General features: G+C 37.2%; 1 protein-coding gene across 2 annotated transcripts; it reads right to left on the bottom strand.

Moving 5' to 3' along the window:
* Positions 1–153: 153 nt before the first annotated feature.
* mfsd3 (major facilitator superfamily domain containing 3) lies at positions 154–18,735 on the bottom strand. Of its 2 annotated transcripts, XM_015366210.2 has the most exons (6): positions 18,317–18,735; positions 17,227–17,583; positions 12,782–12,929; positions 4,112–4,215; positions 1,663–1,772; positions 154–580 (listed from the first exon to the last, which is right to left on the bottom strand). In XM_015366210.2, exons 1-6 carry the CDS (start codon positions 18,357–18,359, stop codon positions 407–409), a joined length of 936 nt encoding a protein of 311 aa, XP_015221696.1. In that variant the 5' UTR covers positions 18,360–18,735; the 3' UTR covers positions 154–406. The 2 variants fall into 2 exon arrangements, with proteins under 2 accessions (XP_015221696.1, XP_006627045.3); XM_006626982.3 differs by having other exon boundaries at positions 17,227–18,735.
* Positions 18,736–20,480: the final 1,745 nt, after the last annotated feature.

Raw genomic sequence — 20,480 nt, 5'->3', positions numbered from 1 at the left:
AGTAGACACCTGCAGTCAGAAAAAAACCTTACCCTTAAACTTACATACCCTTAGATCATACATGGTTAAAGTCATTTTCAGGAATTGTTCTTATGTAAAGAAGTACAACAAGGTCACGCAAGCACAAAAACTGTGAGAGCAGTTAAAACACTGTCTAATCAGAATCCTATTTTATTTTCTGCGCAAGTCTCCACTTTTTGTACATGTTTGCTAAATAACAGGTACAAGACAGTTAATTCAAAGCAATTACATTATTGTAGATTGTAAAACAACTGATTTAAAAATAAAGCATTTAACTCACTGAAATACAGGTTTTACATCCTTGAAAGAAAGTGGAAACCTTATTGTGCTATCGACAAGACTCAGAAAACAACAGGATACATTAACATTCTGATTGGGTGTTCGGTCAGCTTCCACTAACTGGTGCTTTAAAGACATGCACTACAGCTGCTGCAGAGAGAATTAGAAACAGAAAGAAACTGGCTGGGAAGCCAATCCAGTCCACAACCCCGCCGACAAGGGCACTGAATGTGAGCTTTCCCATTACCTCCAAGGTTGCCAGGAAACTGTAGTGTGTAGCCTGAAAAGAGAAACATAATATATGCATTAGTTAATGGATATATTGTACTGTACATACAGTACGTGTCAACTGAACATCCAAAATGGAGTGAGACACAAGAGGCTGGGAGACCGTTAATAATAAAGTATGAATCAAGCTTGGCAGACTATTATTCAATTGTTTGTATCTCTACTATTTTTTTAAAACTCTACAATACCATTACACTATTATGACTGTGATCCATAGCAACATTTAAATCCATGAACAACCAAATAAAAAATCAATATGGACAAAAATAAATGTTATAAAACTGAAGTCTGGAACCTACTTCATATAATAATATATAGTTTATATATACAGAATTCATTCCCGTTACACTCAGGATCATCTTTTAATACATTTGTTTGCCTTTCAAGAGCCAACACTTACCAGACAGATGGAAAATATATAAATGTACAATCCTTGTCATTGAATGTGGTGAAAACCATGCTGTTTTAACATACTTAGATTTGAAAACCAAAACTATAACCTGGTTAAGCTGTATTTCAGTTTCTGACTGAGCTTTAGTAGCTTTAGAGCTATGATGTAGAAACAGCTATATCCCACATCTTAAAAGGAAACCTGACATCCTATGAAATTCTAATAAGTTAACTGAGTTTCAAAGTGAAAAGCACATCTATGCAGTTAAATAAAACATGCAAAAAATCTCATAATATGCAGCTTATACTGGTACACTACTGTATAAATACTGAAGTTGAGGTTTCTTTTTACCAGTATCTTACTACTCCCAATGCTGAAACTTGCAGGACTGATCTGAATTACAAAGAAAAATTAAAATCACTGTTTTAAATGTTAAAAGTGGTGCAAAAAAGCAGCAAAAACTGGTCTGGTTTCTTATTTCTTATACTTCTATTCATCATTAACCTGATCATACAAACAAGGTTGAAACTGTGTTTCACTTCATTTAGCCTGCAACAATATCTCAACTCTCCTTAACAATCTGGTGACATTTGGTGACAACAACACAAACCCTTATTGCAGGAATAAGGAAAGAAGAATGTGAAATATAAAAGGGTTTACAGATTTCTTTTTTTTCCTCTGACCTGTATTCTTTGATCAGCTTTCTGTGTGCAGTACATCATGATACTGAACGTGACAGTGGTTATAAGTCCCCCAAGAAAATGCTGCATGCATAGGCTCAATATGGCAGCACCTGATGAAGAAATAAAGCAGAAACTTGAACCTCATTCCACACTGTAGCATTTGGTAACTTTTTAAGATGGTAGATAAGGCACTGGGACACAAGGAGGCAATAAAACTTTTCAAATCCTTTCCTTCATATTACACAGGGTAAATTGGGTTTTCTTTGATGACTATGCATCTCTTCTGCCCTCAGTCTACTCCTGTACAATGAACTTGGAGAACTCCTGGTGGTCAGAAGTCACAAGTAATAAGTTCAACATTCTTCAGAAAGCATATTTTAAAAGAGACTCATATGCTTAGAAAACATTCAGAGCTGTGCCTTAGAATGCGGAGAAGTATGTATATAAAATGGCGTTTTCATACAGAAGTTCAGGAGGTGGTGAAATTTTAATCTCGCATTTCCGCTCTCTTACACACAAACCTCTCGCCTGCTGAGCCTGTTTTGTGCACATCATGTCTCATATCTCTCCTGCCACCCCTCCTTCACCGCTGCAGTAGTCTCTCAGCTTTATTCTTTGTAACTGATCGGAAGGGGGGTTTGTCAGCCACAACTTAATTGCCATGCTCCAATTTTCTTAGCCAAGAGAGTAAATGCTAAATATTAAATATGCTGTCCTTATAAATGTCCTTGTCTTTTAGCATTAATTAGAATTTGACCAAACCTTAGCATTTTCGTGTTTTATTGCTTTACACCTGTGCATCTCTAAAGGATGTGGTTGGTTCTCTTCTGCAGCTGTTGGCCAGGCATTCATTTCTCCAGATCCTTCCACATACATTTATTATACTGGCTGTTCCTAACCATTCACTTTCTCATACTGCTTTGTAGCACACCTTCATGTAATTCAGAAGGTGATATCTGTAGTTTTGACTATCTGATCTTTAGTTGCTCTGAACAGCACACAAAAGCTTTCTGCATGTTCAGTGATTATTACAGTTAATCTAGCTGTCATTTTGATGTGTCATTTTGAGACAGTTAATAAGCTTTAATTAGCTTATTTTACTGATTTAACGCATGGAAAATGCGTAACAATATTTGTGTTATGCACTTCAAGAGTGAAACAACCTTTCTGAGTTTGAGGTCCAAATTCACAGTAATAAGAGATAATCAAGATGCATAAGAAAGCGTGTTTTACAGTGTTACTTGGCCACAACATTACAGGCAGCAGCTAGACATCATTGTCTTTATCCAGTATGTGACTTCAGCTTCAAGCTTTTTTAGATTATGTGTGGACTCTCCTAATCCACACCAGGCAGACCTCAGGCAGTCCACTGAGGTTAGGATGTCCTGATAGAAAAAGGGGTAAAGAGGGCCCCTGAGTGAACTTGTGAACTTATTCAGAGCAAAGACAAAGAGTTATGGTATAGTTTATGGTATAGACGTCTGTAGCTTGAGTCTACGTTACATCATTAGCCGCTTGTGATCAGGAATCCCCAAGCAGCAGCACAGTTTGTTGCACACAAGGCTGCAAAGGGGATGGGGGAGGTGACTTGAGCTGACCAGGCAATCCTTGACCTTCTGTAGAGAGGCGACGCTTCTGACTTACCAGGAGACTTTGAGCTTATAACTGTGCCCTAATCGAAGAGCCTGCAGAATGGCATTTCCAACATGGCAGCACAAGCGGAGCAGATGCAATCGTATTAACAGGGGTCATGACAGACCTTCACAGGCGATAAGTGCCTGACAAAGAATGCTATTCAGTGGGCTTCCTGAAAGAAGCTGCACATGTAGCACTACCCTGTCGGGGCTGAACCACTGCCTTGTTAGAAGGTCTGTACAGGTATATAAATTCAGCAGATCCTTGTGAGTCATAGCGGCATGAATGCTCCAATCAGCATGAACTCTGCTGTTGGCAGTGTAAGACTAATACTATAAAAATGTATTATCGCTCTAAGACATCACACATTTTAAAGAAAAGGGAATACAGAGCTAATGAACGATTGCCATCCTGAAGAGTGGTGCAGATTTAAAATGAATTATAGAAAACATCAATATCCAGATATCCAGTGTACATAAAATGCATTGGTCAGAATCTACTTTTGAGACAAAACTAAAATTCTATATTGTCACAGGTATACTATAAATCTTGACAGGATTATATTATATATGAAAGATAAACAATCTATTTACAAATAAATAATTATACAATACAAAAATATTGTTAGAAAAGTGATAGTGCCGACTTTTCCTTTTCTTTTGGTGATGTTAATCCCAACAGTATAATATTTTAAATCAATTCAAAACTTCAAACGAAAGAAAACAGGTGGAGCCTCAGTAAAGTTTTTTTTCTCCTAAATCTTAATCTTATGTCTTTTACAGACTACAAATATGTTTTTCAGGTGTACTCCTACCTTTCATGAGTAATGAACTTCCGGTGAATGCAAACACTAAAAATGTCTGAAAAGCCAAGCCGCCCAGTCTAAAGATGAAGGCAGATGTCATCACAGAAATTGCTCTGCAAGAAAAAAAACAGAATACAGCTTGTGAGCACTGGATTACAAACGGTTTGCAGACCACTTTGAGGTTCTTAAGTACTTTCCTGACAGACAACACTTACAAACGTATACATATGTTTAAAAACTCAAGACAATTCTAAAAATGTAAAAGGGACGCTAGTAATAAAAAATAAGCAATAGAATTAATATTGCATCCAAATATAGAATGTCTAGCATTGCTGTCAAAGTCTATTATATACTTATTTATTTATTCTTATTCTTTCCATGCCTGACACTCTACTGTAAATGTGTATCAGTTAATAAAGAGCTTCTATACGGTGTCCTGCTTTTCTGGCAGGACTGTGATGGATAGCATTGAGTAAATATGCGGCTACGTGCACATTAAATAAAGATTTATCCGTCTTTAAAGGTTCCCCAAAGCATTTTCTCTTGACTGTTTAAGTCCTTTAATGAACTCAAATGGCTTATCTGCCCATCTTGGCAACAAGCCCCAGCAGTTCAGGCAAAGCATAAGATCTCCCAGCATCACTCTAGCTAATTGAGTCCTTGGAAGAAGTTAAAGTACAGTATCCCCGGTGGGATGTGTTCGCAAGAAATCAATATCCCAACAAGATCTTCATGACAGCCTGATTAAGAGCAAAGTAATTAATAGCCATCAAATGTTTTATTAACAATTTGCCATTCTGCCACTCAGTATCGCTGAAACACTATCGACAAAACAAAAACAACTGAGTTTGAAACTTCAGTCTTATGAGTTTTTAGCTTTTAATTGCCACTCTTACATTCTGTACAGATGTATACTATGTAAAAGCATCACGGGCAGAATATTCAACATTTCTTGGATTATAAAATAAAATATCTCTGCTTCATGCACGTGAAACTGTAGTAAATACCTGTAGTATAAAACACTTCAGTAGTGAACACATTTGAAATAAAAAAAAACTGTTAAAGTTTTCTAACCAAAACGTAAATACATTTTGAATCAATATTATAAGTAAATCATCCAACGTCAGTGCTGTTTCAATTTTGTTAACTTTGCCTCTGCTCATTTACACAAGGTAAATCAAACTTTATGTTATTACATACTGCACATGCATTAATCGTATTAAATCAATTGTTGAACTTGTGTAGAGAGGCTACATGATGATGAAGTTCACATAATGCAGATTTTACAGTATTAAAATCAATTACATGTTATCTTACATAATTCAAACTAACCTAGTGGATCATCACCAGTTTAGCAATAGCTTTCAACACTTACCATATCTAAATTAATGTATATTAAGATCTAGATTCAGCCACATTCATTTCTAACATCAAAGAGGAGGAGAAGGGAATACTGCTGAAGTGGGAAAAGAAATGTGAAATTCAGAAAGCTGACTAAGCTGAAAGGGCAAATAACATTTAATATCCTTCAAAATTGCATGTACAGTATGTAACTAACATCTAGATAAAATAAAGTAAATACAACACAACTATAAGATGGGAAACAATTAGCTTAAAGAAGTTGCTTAATAAACAGACTGGTTACATATGGTTACTGTATGTTGACACTTCATTAAAAATCTTCTAGACCACTGTTTTCCAGTCCTGGTCCTGGACTACCCCTGTGTCTTCTGATTTTCATTCCAACTGAGATCTTAATTAGTTTTATTGAACCCCTAATTGAACCAACTGATTGTGATTGATTTTAACCTTTTCTGCACTCAGGAACTAGCCTCATATGTAGTCTAATTTATGTGTCATTTCCAAGAAATATTGTAAGCAGAACTCTGTTTCAAAACTGTGGTGTAAAATCATTGCTTCCCAAAGAACCGAAAAACATTTACTGTTTACCAATTAATGATGTGAAGGCACAGATAGAAATGACACTCTCAGACATTCTCATTATAAGCATTCTCACTGCTGAATGGACCCCTTGTTTTAAATTCAACCAAGTCACAGACACAATATACCTTAGTGAAAGATTTAGAAAATACAAGCAAACAGCTCCATTTAAGAGCTCAATTAACCAAACTAGTAAACTTGGAATAAAAGCCAGAAAAACCACGAAAAGTACTCCAGGACCAGTTTTGGGAAACACTGTTCAAGAATGTGAAAGAAAAAAGGCAAAAAGAATGTTATTTCATATATAGTTTAATAGTGTACAATTCAAATCAACATGTTTTTCCACAATGTTACAAAAAGATATTGCTTCCTCTGGAATGAGTCCAAGAAAGAGAGACCAGTTATGTTCCTGGGCTCAAACAAAGAACTGTAACTTTCTTGTCTTGATAAAAGAAGACTATAATGGATCCTGGATCAAGGATTGTATTCCTCAAAGGAAACAAAAAATTCAACTTAATTTGTGTCTTCACAATCAGCAGTGAAAATGATACAAGTAAAAACTACAGGGAAGTGTATATAAAACTGAGAGGACAAGACACCTATACACAAAAGGCTGTGGGAGTCTGGAATAAGCTGCCCAGACGTGTTGTCAAAGCCGATACCCTGTCTGCTTTCAAAACAATGACTAGTTGAGATGCCCAGATCACTTAACTACTAACAATCAAAGAAGGTTGATAGGCTGAGTAGCCTTGACTAGTTTGTAACTTCTCTCAAGTCTTGAGTCAAGGTCTTTTATAACACCTAATTAAAGTGGAACACTAAATTAAGTGGAAGATATAAATGGAATTATAAAAAGCTGCGTGATGGCTAAAAGTTGCTCTTTCAGAAACAAACTACTAGGTCAACACGCCGGCCTGGAAAGATTGCTCAAAATTGTAATTACAGAACCTCCAGATTATAGCTTCCATGCAAAAGAAGCATGAGGTAATACACTCATCAGTAAGGTAGCTTCACAAATTTCCATCACTTCCAATTCCTTCTTCAAAAAGGTGCAAGGAAGGTCAATCTACGAGCAGTAGTCTACTTGGGACATAGGTCTTGCAAACAAATGTGCTCAAGTTTGCTAATGCAAGCCCTGCTGCAGAAGACTGCCCAATCCAAGACAACCATGTCCCTGATGGTTTTAGAGGCGTCTTTCAATTGAAACCTGGGTCAGGCCTGAAAATATAGCTGATCTGTTTTCTTGTCTATTTGATTAGATCAACTAAGTCAGTGGTTCTCAAACTTTTTGGACCAAGTACCACCCCTGATCAAACTAAAGCACCCAAGTACCACCTATAAGTCATCTCCTCATAGGAACAGAAAATCTCAATGGCCAACATGAGCTCGCACACTCGCGCGCACACACACACACATATATAAAAATAGCACATAGCATTTACCAATTTTGTGAGAGGGGTGTACCTGTTTAGTCAAGCAAAGCCTTGCAATGTCAGGGACAAGGGCAGTGAGCTTTAAACGCAGATCTGGCGCAGCATCCATTTTGCTGTGGCTTTTTCTTCATAGCAGTGATCTTGTCAGACACAGAGTCCCTGCAGTCCCATATTCAGCTCAAATGTGAGAATATATCAGCCAGGTAGGGTAATTTTACCAGCCACACTGGACATCAAATAGACTTGCCAAGGGAGACTACTGGTCATGCAAAAACATCTGTACCTCGTGGGCTCTTTGCCCCTTGATAACCATCTCATTTCAGTATGCAGCAAAAGCTACACATGTCCGCTGCCTATTTCATTACAAAACACACTAAGCCGCAGTAATTCATGGGTCGAGCCTTGATACAATTCACAACTTTGACAGCAAAGTCTAACAGATTTGAAATCCTCACGTATTTGCTTGACTGCCAAGACCTCGCGGTGGATGCTGCAGTGCGTCCACTTCATATCTGGAGCAACCTCTCTAATTCATGCAACTACACCGCTGTGTCATTTTGTCATCGCTCTAGCACCGTCGGTACAAACTCCGAAGCATTTTTTCCAGTCGATGCCATTCTCTTTGATAAATTCATTCAGAAGCTGAAATCTGTGCTCTCCTGTAGTTCCTGTTGGTAGTGGCTTACAGAACAGAAAAATCAGTACTCCTGGCGTCTACTCCTTTCAGCCATGACATAATACTTGATTTTTGCAAGGTACTCAATTGTTCTGTTGGCGAATGTGGTGCTGTTGGAGAAATTTTTCCCCGTTTCCCCTTAAAATACATACAGGAGTCTGTCTCAGAAGTTAAAATAAGTTTTTTTAAAGCGCATGGGAGCAAAACACAGAGATGCTCGGTGTATTTTTCTCAAATTAACCTAGAACAGTCCCTAAATATTTTTCTGTTATCTATCACGCTTTCCTGTGCTTACAAGATTGGCAGTGTTCCAAAATCTCCTACCTCCCTATTTGCTAAGGAAAACTTATTTTAATACAATTGGTCACTTAGGTTCGTAGCACGCATTCCTATACAATGGTATCGAATAACATAGTAGCTCTTGTGTCCACTCAAGTATTAGCGTGCGCTGTATCGTCCTAGCTAAGTATGTAGGGTGTGTATTTGACACAAACATGAAAACATGAAAAACCGTCCCAATTTTTCAGTGCACACAACAAAGTTCCAGGGTCATCTGGCATACCACCTGAGGGCGCTCCACATACCACCATTGGTACGCATACCACAGTTTGAGAACCACGGAACTAAGTCATTATGGTTTGAGATGGAATAAAAATAAGAAACAAATGTGATTCCCAAGGACACTGCTTCAACTGTCAGATGGTCTAAACACGTCTCCACTATACTTATAGCTGCATAGTGTATAACTTTGCATCAATTCAAGGGTTTTAATTATTTGATGCTATGTATCATTTTAAACTACTTGTGAAACTCCCCAAACCTCCTCTTGATCCTGTTAAACAACAATGAATCAATTTCTCATTTCTTTCCAATGACTGGAGGTTTCTGGATGTCTGAACCTTATTATATAAATGAAAATTAATACATCATCATTGTAATGCAACCAAGTTCCTGTCTCTTTGCTTGTCTTTTTACACATTTTAGCTTTTATTTGATCAATAAAGAGGAAGAATTCAGTTGAAAAAGTCTTTAGAGCGTATCACGTGTAAGAGTGAGATAAGATTTACACTATTGGGTTACAGATGAAGATCAGTGTATGAGAGGTCAGTTTTTGGCTGGTCAGGCATTTCAGATTGTGCTGGATAACTGTCCAAGTTAGCTTTTAACAGCGTGAAACTGAAGCAAAGAGGGGAATGAATAGGAAATTCAATCCCAGACACAAGGAAGTTAGGGTGAATGCACATGGTGTCAGGTAAATGTTACGATGCGTGTGAAATTTTACATTCCTGCTTTTTAGTCCTTTAAAAATAACAGTGCATTCTCTCTTTTTAAAGGTTATGTGCAGTAAGTAAGCTGTAAAGTATCATTTTACAAAGAACACAAACCATAGCAGGATCCCTTTTAATTCTGCAAATATTACACCTGAAAGAGAATATGACTAAATGAAAAAACTGCTAAGTAATTCTCTGTATCTTGTTGAGCCTGTACAAGCCAAAAATAAAATAAATAAAAGGGAAGAGAGTAAAAGGAAATCAAGATATAATGGAGGTTATACACATAAAACCTACTGTCAGTGTTACTATTGTTGTACCAGAACAGATACCTTTTCCCTCATTTGCATTTCCTGAAAGTGATTCATAAAATTATGATAAATGCCTTTTTGAAAAAAAAAACACATATTCATAAGAATGGTTAAAAACTAGTTCATTCAAACCTACAGTATTTGATAGTTAGTGACTAATTGAACCAAGGATCCTATCTAGCCATTTCTTGAAAGAAGCCACATTCACCAATATGGGAGGCTTGTTTTATGCTCCCACAACCCTAGGGGTAAAGAAGCTGCTCCAGACATGATTTTACTTCCATGTTTTTTTTTACTTGTTTCCACTGTTCTATGTTTTAAATGATTCTTCTAATGAGCTCCACTGAATGAACTTTGGAAATGCCATTGAGGATTTTGAATATTCCAGTCAGATCTATTCATAGTCTTCTATGTTCAAGACTTAAAAGCCCAGATTGTTCTGTCTGTAGGACATGGGAGGTATCTGGTTGGTCTTCTCTAGATGGATTCCAGAGTAGTAATGTCTTTTCTATAATCTGATGACCAACATTTAGCACAATGTACTAATTGATGCCTTACTTGTGCAGGACTATTACTTAGTACAAAAATGTATCAAATCTGGGAATAATTTACAAATGATATGTTTGGTGAGTGTTTTTAATGCAATTTTTACCTGCACATTAAAAATAGTGCCTCTTTCTTTTAAGAATATACTAGAATATCAATCTGCAGTAGTTGCTCATGTAAATAAATTCAATGGGCAGAAGGGTATAGATGCACACTAAATCCTGCATCTCATCTGTACAGGTCCAGCAGTGTTGAATATGTAGCTCTTAACAGAACTTACTACTCTAGGCTACAGTAAGATCACATGGCGTTTGTTTGTAAATTTCCAACTGGAGCTGGAAGAGCATGTATAGGACAGAATGGTTAGAGATTAGCTAGCAAAGAGAGACAAATACTTGTAGGCGTGTGTTCAATTACATCTTTGCATTTACATATTTTAGTTTGTTTTAGTTTAGAAAAATGCAGTGTATTTATGATGTTCTTTTATTTTGAAACATCAATTCAAATCATTTTTGAATGACAAATGATTGATACAGTCTATTATTAATCTTCTTAAAACAAATCCCTGGACATATCTTGCCATTCTACAACAACCTTTTCTTAGAACGTTTGAATTTTTTACAGCAATAAACGTTGCACACACTCAAGGTATTCTGTCATATGAATTGAACAGACTTTTCCTGTTTTTGTGATGGTTACAATATTTTTTTTCCCACTACCCTGTCATGGACATCCAATAACATCATAGACTTAAGTGGTCAGTGTATTAGTTTGAAAGGAGTAAAAATATGGCAGTACAACAAATGCTGAGTCTGTTATGTTACTTTAATGATTTAAGACTTTTTGATCTAGATGAGTTTTATAGATGAGTATAAAACAATGCTCCTTGTACTGTACATATCCACTTATTGTCCATAAGAATATTTAGAAACAAAACGAGGCCATGGTTTCCAACAATTGTATACAAGAATCCATATTGATATAGTACATCATAAGATCATTTGCAAGTGATGGTACATAATCACATTATTCTAAAATCTCACACATTTACAGGAAGTCTAGATCAGAAGAAAAATAAGTAATTAACATAAACATTTGAAACCATGAGATTTCATGCTTGTCTTAATGCATACAGAAAATAGCTAATACAAATGTGTTTGAGGCACAGTGTTCCTCCTTGGTCAGCATCAAGGGTGGTTGTTGGGGCTCGTTAGGGAGGAGCTTCAGTGACAAAAACTGCTCAACTTGCTGATGTTTCATGAGGAACAGTGGGTAAGGTGATGTTGGCATATAAGTCTGAGTGAAAGACATCATCAGCTAGGGGAAACTGCGGAGGGGAACGCATACTCAACAGTGATGTCCTTGCATTGGTTCGAGATGCTGCCAAAGCCTGGCAAAGAGATGAGCAACTGTGAACCAGCTGACTATGTCGTGTCAATCTAAGGTGAGAGCAGGCAGTTTCATCAAGAACAATCCATTGAGAACTTCACAGAGACGAACCGGGTTGCAGTGCAAACCCACCCCCCAATTACACTTTTGCGAGTAAAGTGGTCTACTGAGCAGTGGAAAATGTTATATGATCAGATAAGTCATCACCCTGTTCTCAACAAGTGTAGCCAAAAGAACCCGACAGGCTCGAGTGCTTGTTTCCCCACGGTGAAGGGTTGTGCGCATTTTCCTGGCATGGTTTAGGTCCACTCAACTGTTTAGAGGGCAGGGTATATGCCTATAAATACAAAGCCATGCTGAGTGATCATGTTCACCCCATACTAATGCTAACGGGAGTGGAATCTCCCAGGATAATAATGTCGTCATCCACAGGGCACAAGTGGTCACCAAATGGCTTGATGAGCATGAAAACAATGTAAACCCTCCCAATCACCAGATCTCAACACAGTTGAACACTTCTAGGAGATTGTAGAGCGGTGCCTGAGACCGAATTTTCTACCACCATCGACACAACAACCAAATGCTGGAGTTTGTCATGGAAGAAGTGCTTCACCCCACCATCAGAGTTACAGACACTTGTAGAATCTACGTCAAGGTGCACTGAAGCTGTTCTGGCAGTTCATGGTGCCCCAACGTATGTTGGTTTTTCCTTTACATTGGCATTTATTTCTAGTTCTTATGGTGAAATGATGTCCTGTTCTTCATAATATTGTTTAGTTACAATAATAAGATAGCTAGTTAGTTTACAAGCATCAACATACCTGGGTACCTTGTTCCATACTCTCACAACCAAATGCATTAAGAAGCACCTCCTGTCCCTTCTATCTAAATAAATATTGTAAATAAACATTCTATTTTCTGCTCTACTATCAGTAAGGTTATCTTCTAATAAAACTGGTGAAAACAAATTGCTATGTACAGCATGTAATGCATGCATTGCTGGATCTAATATGGAGTTAAAAGATATTTTTGAAAAGGGAATTAATTTTTAAAAATAGCACATCTCTGAGATGGTAAACTGCACTTTTGCATAGTCAGAAGTAAAACATTACCTGTATTTTGACATTAGCAGTCCACCAATAGAGGAGCCCAGGATAGAAAACCCCATTGCCACCATCCCATTCCAGATGCCCAGCTCCCGAGCAGACATGTGACTGTCCAGCAGGAACAGAGGGAACATGCTCATAGCGCCTTGTTCACCTATAGAGCACAACATCCAGACATTTAATCAAATCACAAACATGTACTCAGTATTCAACTTGTGAATAATACCAAAAAGTCATATAAAAAAACTACACACTAAAAAGAGTTTCACTGTTTCCACAGACTAGAGTAGAATGGACAAAGGCATACAGTAACTGCATTCTTGCACTGAAGGATTCTACTTTTATTGGGGGGAAAAAAATGATTTTTTTGGTCTGAGAAATGATTATTTTCGTTTTTTCCCAAAGCATATTTGAGTGAAATATCAAAGAAATACATTTGTACTATTTTATATTATGTCCTACACTGGACATTTGGGCTACTTTTAATCTGTATGACTTCATGAGCTTTACTTGCTTTACTTGTGTACAAGGTTACAAACACAAAGAAACAAAGACAAAAGCAGGCAGCTTAAACCTAGCAAACAGTCATTTAAGTGTGAGTCTTACCGATCCTCTTGCTTGCTTGGAGGTTAAGGGTTTTGAGAGAAAATAATATAGTCGGCTGTATCAGTCTCTCAAATACCCCTAAATCAACCCATAAAAAAATGAAGTATTGTCAACCAACTTACTGCTTTGTTTGCTCCAGTATCTGTGTTCTTTATTATTTTCACCTAAAACAAACTTCATCTGGCATCTCTACCAAACACTTCCTGAACTGATCAAAGATGGGATTTAAAAAGCAGAGACAAATATATAGCAGATAAAAAAGCTCTGTAATGGCATTTCCATTGAAACACAAAAGAACACATTTATTAATAAATGAAGAACATGTAAATTGTGTATGAGTCCCAACACTGTAGCTAATAAAGACATCTACAGAGAGGTGTCTGACAATACATATGTACAGTATCCATATAATTAAGTCTTATGTTATATTATTGTATGGAAAAAAGGTGCAATATATTGAATGTACTGTATTATAATAATACTCCTTTTGGAAGGGTAAGGAACATCTTGCACTACTGGTGTACATATGCTTGCATTAACTAAACCACTGTTAAGTACGGCAACATTTATTAGTTAAATGTAACAGGAAAACTCTACTTCAACTGTTACTGTTGTGAGAAAGACAGGCTCAATACCTCAGGTCAAATGAAAAATATGACAACTGAAACAGTGCAGACAAGAAATTTTCAATGCAGCAAAACCAAACCCCAGGGGGAAACATTACTGGAAGGGCATTTCTGTTCAACAATAAATTGAATTATGGAACCAACGGTAATCTCTTAAAATAGAATCACGACGAAAAAGTGATTATATAACATAACAAAAGAAGTGCTAATAATATTCAGAACACTCCATGAACAATCATTGTGCAAAGAGAACATATCCCCTGTCTTTATAGAATAAGCTTATGGTTGATAAATTACATCTTCTCTCAGAATAAAAAGGCACTGCAGGCGGGGGCACTGACGACGATCCGGATTTGAAATTGAGACAGAAACTTAGCCTGATTTGCAGCAGTACTTGAAACAAATTTGTTTTTAAGGAGATTTCAAACAAAACACTGATTATTTTATTCTATAAATACTCTTAGAGCAGCAAATGTCTATGGATGAGTGAGTTTCAGCCGGGTGATTAAGCTACAGTGTAGACTGTGTGTGCGTGTCCGCTCCAGACTCAGGTCAGCAAGGGCACTTCTGTCACAGTATAAAGACCTTAGCTGTGCAGTCTGAGCATGAGCACACTAGAAGGCTCGCTTCATACTTCAATCATAGACTCTGATGTTTACCTAGAAATATACTCACATACACAGATAGATGGCTGTATGCAAACATTTATATAGGTATAAATATTAGGATTTGTCCCTGCACATGGAAAAACAATACTTTTGAAACAAGTTACCGTATTAATGTTAATAAATTCATCATATACTGTATATACCATATATATAACTGTTCTTTTATGTTCCTTTTCTCTAAATTGTTTTTCTATGGTCATTATCATTAAAATCAAGTACAAAAATTTAGAAAATAAATGCCCACCTTCACAGGTTTCCCAGGATGATCATTGATTTTGATTTTATATATCCAATAACCTTCATATGAAGGGCAAATAAAGATTAAATATGAGCCAGGTTAGGTTTTTTTCCATGCATTTAAATACTATGTTCATCACACAGCACAAAGCACAATCACTCAACAGTGAGCATGTGCCTTCTCGGTTCCAGCTTTGTGCACTTCATTGTTCAAATTAAATGTCTCTACAGTATAACAGAAATAAAGTATTAATCTCCCTAAAAAACATGAACATTTTTCTACAACCAAGCTCTTCAAGGTTAATTCTCAAAACGTTATTACAATTAAAATAAATATTACTTATGGGCTGTACATAACATATACAAATCTGTAAATATTGCTCTACAGTTGAAACGTCATACTTAAATAATAGACTCTTACATTGTCCCTTATATTACTTCCGCACTGCATTCAAACCAGTGTAAATACAGAGACCGAATCGTTAGGGCCTCAACTTCCTTTCTAGTTTTGGGTGCAAACTCCATACATTTGAAAACACTGGAGCTGCCGCGTGGTGGATATTAATTAATTCATTCACTTAAAATTCCCAGCCGTCCACTTCATCCCATCTAGAAAATATTTGCTTCTCGCCAGTGACTCCTGCTGTGCAGGAAGGAGAAGCAGCCAAAGCCTCCCTAGTGAGCCGTGCCTTTCCCCAAATACCATCTCCGCCACCTGTGCCATTCCCAGCACAGGCTTGTCTGTCCGAGCTTTGGGAATATTTCCCACTTACGCACAAGGGATGTAGGGTCCCTGTGCACAATCCAGACATGGAAGCTGACCAGACATCATTATGGCCTTTCAATGCATGGGGGTCAACGCAGGCGTCCTAACTGGTTAAGCAAGAAGATTACAGTCGGTTGCTGATTTTAATTACACTGCAGGATTGGTGGGGGTGGATTGAGGTTGGGGGTGAGGGGGGTGGAGGGGTCAGGGTGATTAATAGAAAGAATTCTTTCTCTATTATTGAGTTAGTCATTGCCTGATGATAATCTCTTCTTTAACTCTCTTCTTTATACATACAAATATGTGCACTCAAGCGTGCATCGTCTGCCACAGCAAACAATTCCATCTAGTAAGAATATATCTAGATGTATGCAGACTTACTCATTACCATTTCCACAACATACTCAAAATGAGAGATCATGTCCTGCTCTGAGGTTGCCCAGACAGATTTTTTTCAATATGCAGTTTTTATTGTTTTGTCTGCTGTTGCGGCAATCGTGGTGTATTGGACTGCTGTTGCATTCTACTTTATCTATATCTATACCATATCTACACTGATGCACCAAAAGAAACATGCACTTCTAAATTCCAGTTACCATGAAAATATGACAGACACAAAGAAACTAATCCTAATATAATCCCCTTCTGGTGCAAAACCATATTTTAATATTAATTCATTACCTCAGTATGCTTCAGGCTAAGATCTATAAAGTGTGGGGCTTTATCTGTTTGCTAAATATAGAGAATGAAAGAGGTTCTTATTGACAAAACAAAAAGGCTCACCTATCCAAATTACTGTGACAAAATTACAGGTTTCATTGGTAAAACCTAGTCCACAAACCGCTTTCATCCAATTAACTTTCTCCTGGAGCGGCAAACAAATGCAACTAAAATGTCAACAGCTACACCTTGTGGACAATAAATAGAAAAAACACAGAAATTCCAAATGCACACAGTATACAGATAGAATTAATGAAGGAGAATGTACAGATAACCAAATCTTCCAAACAGGGGGATTCCTATGTACATTTTTAAAACTATTTTTATATGAAACTTTTTTTTCCCCCATTTCATAATATACAGTGTTGCTCATGGGTGGGTGATCTACAGTTTAAACAAAACATTAAGAAACATACTGTCCATGTACAAAATGTCGTACTGCATGTCAGCTCAATTTTGAATAATAGCAAGCTTCTGCAGATTTAAAATATGTACCTAAACATTCTAAAATAGTTCAATGCGTACACATTTTTTTTATTGTTATTGCACAACTCCTAAGTGATCCCTTTGTGTAATTCATTGCATTTACAATAAACCTAATGTCTACCATTGTCTCTTTTATGGGTTTGTGAAGTCTTGTTATTTTCACTGAAAAAATAAGTAATACAAAACAGAACTAAAACAACACAACATTGGAGCTAATTATTGAATACCAGAACACAATTTTAAATGCTAGTCACGCAAACAGCATAAATGTGCATTTCAAAAGTCTGAAGCAGTTATATTACTGTTAAGGTACACTGCAATAGTTCAATACTGTAAACTTACCTAATTTATATATGAGAACGAAAACGAGAGTCCACTGTGTGCCAGGTACAGACAAAAGTTCTTGCAATATCTTCCAGGGATTTAAGGTGTGCTTCTGACTTTTCTCTTCATTGCTTTGATTTATAAAGTTTATGTTAAGCACTGGTGTTTTCCAGGTGTACAGTGCTACAACACAGTATACAGTACTCAGCATGACAAAGAGGGAGCTCCATCCAATCACATCCATTACTGTAAGAAGGCCTCCACCTGCAAGCACTGAGCCTATCTTATACCCCACAACCTGCACTGTGTTTCCATAACCCACTTCTTCCTGCCTTAGGAGTCGCACAGCAATGCCATCAACAGCAATGTCCTGAACTGAAGATAAGAAGTTCATTGTCAGCAAAGCCAGAGCAACAGCTGCAAAGTCAGTATCTGGAGACAAGAGAGCATTAACTAAACACGTCACTGCCAGTCCAGACATAGTAATCAAGAGCCATTTCTTCTTTGTGCCTAGGTTGTCCACAAAAGGAGCCCAGATTATTTTCAGGATCCAAGGGAAATAGAGAGCTTTGGTCAAACTGATTTTGGTCAATGAAAGTCCTGATGTCCTGAGATAAATAGGTAGTAAAGATGACTGCAGACCGTAAGGCATGCCCTGCACAAAGTACAGAAGGGCCAATACAGTGAGTTTGGAATTCATTGTACTCTTCAACTGTATAACTTCATGATGCATCTATTTAACATTTATGCACGACATGTTAAAAACAAACCCAGTTGCAATACAGTTCTTAAATTTACAAATAAAGAACACTGCGTTCTAACAGTTGTAATAAATGCGTGAAACTAGCAGCCTAGAAGAAGTTATATATTTATAATGGATGAATGAAAATGTGCCTGTATGTTTCCAAGAAGGTAAAGAAAAACGGAAAGCTGCAATCACTTCAGCTGTGCAGTTAAGATCATCATTTTGTCATCGTTACCTGCAGCTCGGTGCAACAGCGAAAATGAACCTGCATCAATTTAAGGACTAATTCAAGGGCTATCAATTAATTAATAACGCAATACGTAATATTAAAATGGTTAAAGGAATGCACTGGAGTAATAGTACCTTCTACAACGAGATTCATGCTGTAGTACGGTATACCTTTCATAAAAAATCTGTTGTAAATGCAGCGAACAAGACAGTCTAAACGAAACAAAATCGTTACAGATTCTCACTGCGTTAATTCAACGTTTTTTAATAGCACTGCGACACTGTCTTGGAAGTAGTTCCTTATTAATTTTATATTGGAAATGCAGTTAGTGAAAATAAACACTGAAGGCGTAAATATAACTAGACATAAATTTAATTCCTCACACAAAGTAGTAAATAGATTTGGAAATAGCTCCTACGTAAGGGAATGAAGCATTTCTTAACTACTGCCTACCACACTAACTACTACTAGCACTACACAAAACTGAACCCCGGCAAGCGGAAATGTCCGGCGGTTTTAAAATTCAGTACTTCATTTGTGAGGTTAATAAAGACTAGCACAAGGAAGGAGCAGCGAGTGCGTCTGAAAAATAATTATGCGAAAAAAACGGCAGCGCCACCATCTGGTCGAAATGTTTATGTTCGCCACGTGTCTGAAATGCACTTTTTTGTTTGTTTTAAAGAGATACAAATGAAATAATCCATACACACATTTTCTAAGTGCTTCATCCACTTAAGGGTCGCGGGGCAGTCGGAGCCTATACCGGCAAGCACTAATGAAGTAATGTGTTCGTCAAAATGTCTTTGAATCGTTGTCCATATGGAAGTAATTCGGTTTAGTGTAACGTTCATCCATACATTTTAAAAAAAAGACATACAGTACCGGGATCTACACGTTGCGTGTGGTCTCACTTGGTGTATTTTATACTATAGTGTATGTATTATATCGTATTACATGTTGCAATGAAACGTTGTACTTTTAAGCGAAAATCTGTATTGAGGTGATGCAATTTTCATTTTGGTGATACAGTAATTCATAATTTTATATAGTGTATGAAACACACCCAAAGAAGGCTCCACAGCTGAAACGTTGTGTTTTCTTTCTTCTCTTGTTCCATAATTGTATATATTCTGCATTGTAAGTATATTCACTATATACAATGTTGTATTATTTGCATTGTCTAAAATGATATTTATATATCAATCCATTTTCAATAACTGCTCCGGTGATACGGAACCTAACCCGTCACACAGGGGGAGGAAGGATACACCTGTAGGGAGACCAGTACATCCCCAGGCACATAAACACACACAATCAATTAACCTAAACACCCAGAGAAACCGCTCACAGCTATAGGAAGAGCATGTAAACACCATACAGAAGGGCATCCTGGTCTTCATCACGCCCAGGATCCAAGAGCTGTGAAGCAACAATTCTGTTTTTTAAAACAATAAGAATAAGACTGGCACCCACACTAAGTCAGGCAATCATTTACAGTAAAGCGGGTTAAATTGACCAAGGAGTCTGACTTTTCTACAGGTTTTTTTTACAAGTCCTGACTCACTGTGGTCATTAAAAATCCCTGGGTCATTACAGCACCCAGGTAGGTGTACACAGTGGTGGAGGTGGAAGGGAGACCTCATTACTTGTAAGGAGCAAGTAGAGTAGAGTGTCCAGAGAAGTGATACAGAACTATAGGGTATCATTAAATCCTTTACTGACCTCCTGTACTATACTGGCTATAGCTTTAATATCCTCATGCCCACTATTAGCATTAAAAGGAAAAAAAATACATGAAACAACTCTCAGTTTTACTCTTAGGCGATCATGTTATGTATATTTTCCCACCTATAAGTAGTGCAGAACAATGAAGAAACTCCTCTTTGATTGAGCAATGCCTGGTGCCTCAATATTTCAACAGACACACTGTAACGTCACATGAAATGACATAAGCTAACGGACAAACCAGACACACCTATAGTCCTATCTGTATATGTATACTGTAGCACTCAGTGTTGGTTCTTGGGAATATGTAATTTTTTATTAGCCTTATTGCAAAACAGTACAGCAATGCAGATAAACACACCCACTAAAAGAGCCCACTCCCTTGCTGTCAGCTCTCTCTCAACTGAAGTCCAGACCTACTGTACTTCTCAACAGGAAAAGGGCTCACTCAGTAATGTGTTGCATCTATTTCTAACATGTGCCTAGTTCACCGTTTTACATTTATATTGTAACATTTGAATTTTTTTTATATTTACTAAATCCACTCTAGATTAGGTGATTCAGCTCCCTGTC

Source organism: Lepisosteus oculatus, chromosome 3, assembly GCF_040954835.1.
Source record: "Lepisosteus oculatus isolate fLepOcu1 chromosome 3, fLepOcu1.hap2, whole genome shotgun sequence".
Taxonomy (NCBI): Eukaryota; Metazoa; Chordata; class Actinopteri; order Semionotiformes; family Lepisosteidae; genus Lepisosteus; species Lepisosteus oculatus.
The sequence above is the reverse complement of the archived record's forward strand: the minus strand, read 5'-3'. Positions and strand labels throughout refer to the sequence as shown.